The sequence below is a fragment of the Nicotiana tomentosiformis genome, chromosome 8, assembly GCF_000390325.3.
Source record: "Nicotiana tomentosiformis chromosome 8, ASM39032v3, whole genome shotgun sequence".
In the NCBI taxonomy this organism is placed as follows: Eukaryota; Viridiplantae; Streptophyta; class Magnoliopsida; order Solanales; family Solanaceae; genus Nicotiana; species Nicotiana tomentosiformis.
Window position 1 is genome coordinate 123,992,668 of NC_090819.1, and position 4,852 is coordinate 123,997,519.

The following is a 4,852-nucleotide window of genomic DNA, read 5'->3' on the forward strand; positions in this document are numbered from 1 at the left end:
CCCTCCATGCATGCCTCGGCAAGGACGGAGCTGCATACTTGCATAGTATTAGGTACAGGTTAGAACAAATTCAGTAATTTTTATTAGACTTTGTATTTGTATTTGTATTAGAAAATTCATTAATATAAATATTTAATTATAGACCCAATAACTAAAACGAGTTATGAATGTCGATGGCAAATTCAGAATTCATAAATTTCAAATTCATGGCTCCACCTCTGGTTGCTTCAATTTTTCTTATTTTTTAGGTTTTCCTGATCATTCTCTGTGCTTTATCATTTAATTTACTTTCTTTCCTAAGACCCCCGCAACTATATATGCCAAAATGAGCAGTATTGCGCCTTATGATTAAGTAGCATGGAAAGATCAGCTTGCAAATGAGAATTTTTTTTTGTGTCAGCCTATTTCCGAAGATATCATATCACCTTATTACTAATAAAACTGGAATACAACGAAAAGAATGCAAGGGCCACGGTGTCTTCTTTCCTAACCAATTAGGAAAAAAACTATTTCCTCAGAAAATAAACAATAATCTTAAGCAAGCAAATAGAAAAAAGAAGCGAAAATTTTCCAAATACATATTTCGGAACTAGAAAAACAAAAATAAAAAAGTTGGCTTAGGCGCATTGGAAATTCTCGGGGCAATATTTTCCGCAGTTGTTGAGAAGCAAGTTGAGGGAAAGAGGGACATTAAGGTTGATTCCCAGCACATTGGCTTTAATAGCAGTGCAAAGGCAAACAGCAGCATCAAGATCAGCAAGTCCTTGAATTAGAGAGCAGCATTCAGTTTTGGCTGGGCTACTTCCAATGACAAGGTGCACCAAGTCATTCAACAAGTTTGCACACACTTTTAGCTTAAGTGTGTCCTTTGGGCACTTACCATTTGATGATGGGGTTGATGGAGTAGGGGTATACGGGGTAGGGGTAGGCTTGGGGTGTGGAGTATTTGGGGTAGGGCTAGGCTTGGGGTTGGGGGTGGGGCTTGGGGTATTGGGGGTAGGGTGTGGGTGGAGTAGAGGGGGTAGGGGTAGGCTTGGGGTGTGGAGTATTGGGGTATTAGGGGTAGGGTGGGGCTTGGAGTGTGGGGTGTAAGGGGTAGGGGTAGGCTTGGGGTTTGGGGTGGGGCTTGGGGTATTGGGGGTAGGGTATGGCTTGGGGCTTGGGGTATTAGGGGTTGGCTTGGGGTGTGGGGTGGGGCTTGGGGTGTTAGGGGTAGGGTGGGGCTTGGAGTGTGGGGTATAAGGGGTAGGGGTAGGCTTGGGGTTTGGGGTGGGGTTTGGGGTATAGGGGGTAGGGTGGGGTTTAGGGTGTGGGGGTGGTGGGCATGGGACACTAGTGGAGCTAACTATAGTGAAGAAGAGAATGTTCGAAGTGAGAAGAAGGGCAATGGAGGATGCAGCAAACTTAGCCATTTCCACTAAAGTTAATTAGCCCTATCAACAATTGAATTAGCAAGTGAAAATGCTGTTTGTTTGGTGTTGGAAATGATGAAAATGTGTGAGTATTTATAGATGGAATTCTGAAAATTCTTGCATTTAGTTTTTCTATTTTATGAAATTAATGAAGAAATTGCAAGATGCCCATGTGGTCGTAACTGCAGTACCAAATGTAATGAGTATGAAAACAAGCTGGCAAATTCCAACTGACATAAAACTATATAGGATTATTGACTTTAGAGTTTTGAGATTTTCATTGTCTATCATCTTCTTATTCGTAGAAAAATACTCCTCCTTTATTTTCACATGAGGCTTAAATTATTCTCCTTAATAATTTGAACATCGATCTTGAAAATGCTGGAACTCCTTATATATGTGCTAGAGCCTGTACGAAGACCCCCTCAAAATTATTTCATTTATTGGCTGTGGAAACTATACTAAAGAATGCAGTCATAGTGTACGTGTAATCGACGATCTATCTTCCATATATGTTTTTCCTCTTTACACGACAGTCGTATTATGATTTTTATACCTTAAAAATATGTCTTAATTGAGATAAAAATTCGCTTCCACTCTTTACTGTTAATTTATTGTCTCTCACAACTAGTTTTTCAAAAAATCATTAAACTTATTATGTCCCTTCGGGGACATTCCATAAAATTGAACTTACTATATCTTTTCTATTAAAGTACTTTAAAATATATGAACTTATAATTTGCTATTAAGAAATAAATTTCACTATAAAATCTATAAATTTAACCGAGAAGTATCATTAAATTATTTGACCGAAAAGTTCAATAGGCATGCCAATATAATTCTGCTGAATATAATGTGCATGGCTTTCCAAGTTAGCAACTATATTTACCCATTAACAGAAACAAGCCAGCCTGTTTTCACCTAAACCCGTGTACCCAACCGTTTTGAAACCAAACCCAACTGCATATAAATCTTTTTATCTTGTGTATAAGTCAACAACACCATGATGGATTTTTTTTACTGATACATGATATTTACACTGAACTATGTTATTATAATAATAATTATTATTATTTTTTGGTAAATGAACTATGTTATTTAATTGTAAAGTGATATGTAAAGATATACTATACATTAGTTGATTATGGTTAAGTAATAAAAGTGTAGCTAAATATAGATGTCATGTATTCCACGTTTGCATATTATATGTCTCCTCCTATAAAAGCTACATGCAAAATGAAAAGTGTAACTTATGAATGCATTTTGCTTGTCATGAAGAGTTTGCTTGCGACATTTTTTAGATTAGAGTATCAGAACTAAGTACCCAATTACACCATCGATCCCATTCAAATTATTTTGTGAATATATGGAGTTCATTTTCAAGGAAATGGGTCATGTTTTACTTTGTTGAATCTTCTAATTCTCCTATCAATATGAAAATGTGAAGTACGTACAATATGAGTAAACAAGAAGAAGGAACTGTCCTCTCACGTTCGTTGAAAATAAACAAATAGCACTGTGAATCATGTGGTTGATAATAAATATTCAAAATCAAAGCTGCAAATTAATTAGTACTTAGTAGTTTAGGACATAATTTGACCAGATACGTGTTCATTTTAGGATATAAATAAGCACCGAAATATCTCCGTTCTTGTGATTATGGAATGAGAAATTGAAAGAAATTATATTATTGGGCACATGCAACAATATCCTTGCATTTCTAGGAGTTATTCAATGATAAAGAGAATATTTGCGGTTGTTCTTTTGGATCTCATAGACTGGCCACGAGCCACGATTTATCCATACCATATATAGTAATATTTGAAAGATTAATTAAGAGCTCTCTCTACGTGACTTGATAGATTACAAAGATTTCTTGTCCGTGATAAAGTTTTCTTTCTTTTTTTTTTTTGGTAAGAAACGGAAATATTATAATAATAGTTAATATGCGTCATTACAAAATATGAGTGCTTCTATTATAAGTACATATCCGAAACCATACATGTTGTTGCAATAATAGTATTTTGACAAAAGTAGTATTTGTTTACTTTTATGACTAATAAAGCAAACAACGGAGGATTTGCTAAATAGCCAAAACTATTTGTCATGCGGGCTTTGGCATTTAGGCCGACCCACTATTTCTATGGACCTTAAAATGGTCAGCCCAAGCCAGCCCTAGGTGGGTTACGAACCAGCCCATAAGTTTTATAAATTGGTTTTCATATTTTTTAAAATTTAAGTTTTATATATATATATATATATATATATATATCTCGGATTGCTCAAGATATTTCTTTTCAATCGAGGAACAAAACAAGATTATTTCGTATTACGAAGGCTTAGTTCGGATCTAAAAGAATGATATTTTTGCTTGGTCAGTTCAAACTAGTAGTTGATTAATGAGACTCCTAGCTTAATTTAGATTGCAAACAAAAAGAATTTCTATATTATAGTTATAATAATAGTAATGGTTTCAAAGTAGATAAATGATATCAAAAATCGATAGGTTTAAACTACTCGTTCGACGAATAAAGAATTGATAGTGGTCCAATAAAATAAAAGCATCTACGTCAATTCATACCCATTACAATTTCATTCAATTAACAATTAAGAAGTATCATAAAAAATTAAAAACTACCTTTTTCTGGTCAGGTCAATAAAGTCATGAAATTCTTCGTTTTTGATTTTTTATAAAAAAAATGGATTTATCTGAAACAGTACATGATATTTTTAATATATATATATATATATATATATATATATATATATATATATATATACAAAAAAATGCAACCAAAAAATTCTATACATATTTTTTCATATTATTCGTGTTGATCACCTCTAAAAAATCAATTTCGTTTTCAAGATGGGTAAGTCCCTTTGTTGCAGTTAGCTCCCGTTTGGATATAGACTTTTTATTTATATTTTCAAAAAATTAAAAATATTATTTGTTTATGAAGTTTGATCAGTTTTTGAAAAAACTAATCACAAATTCAACTTCCAAAAATTATTTTTCAACACAAATTAAAAACTCTTTTTTTTCAAGGTTTAACTTAATTAATGTCTAACCCTAGTTTGAGGCCATTAAGAAGAGCCATTAGTTCCGCTAATGTGTTTGGGGTGTGTGGAATGTGCTCCAGTAAGCCTATAAAGTTGCTTCTGATAAATTATTTAATTTTATCTGGATTTACATTAAACTAGAAAGCATTGCGCTCTTGTTTGACTAAGAGAGAGAGAGACGCGTAAAATTTGCGATTTAATAAGTGGATATATGAGGAAGAAGAATATTCATAAGTGGGGAGGTTGCGCAGGTGCGATGGGAATTCCGCACCTGCGGTTGCGCATATGCGAAAACAGGATCGCATAAGCGGAGGCCCAGTTCCAGTGGTTCACCGCAGAAGCGGAAGTATTGTCGCTTCTGCAACGCCGCAGATGCGGTT

The 4,852-nt window shown here is 34.4% G+C and overlaps 1 protein-coding gene across 1 annotated transcript; it reads right to left on the reverse strand.

The window, feature by feature from the left end:
* Positions 1-326: 326 nt before the first annotated feature.
* On the reverse strand, positions 327-1,474 carry LOC138896724 (14 kDa proline-rich protein DC2.15-like). Its single transcript, XM_070181925.1, has 2 exons — positions 1,280-1,474; positions 327-910 (listed from the first exon to the last, which is right to left on the reverse strand). The coding sequence occupies exons 1-2, from the start codon at positions 1,410-1,412 to the stop codon at positions 618-620; spliced, it is 426 nt and encodes a 141-aa protein (XP_070038026.1). The 5' UTR covers positions 1,413-1,474; the 3' UTR covers positions 327-617.
* Between the last annotated feature and the right edge of the window lie 3,378 nt (positions 1,475-4,852).

Excerpts from the sequence above, each read along its gene's own strand:
- LOC138896724 (XM_070181925.1), bottom strand. The coding sequence starts at position 1,412 with ATGGCTAAGTTTGCTGCATCCTCCATTGCCCTTCTTCTCACTTCGAAC. Across the intron at positions 911-1,279 it reads CCACCCTACCCCCTATACCC|CCCCTACTCCATCAACCCCA; the intron begins CAAACCCCACCC and ends CTACCCCGTATA.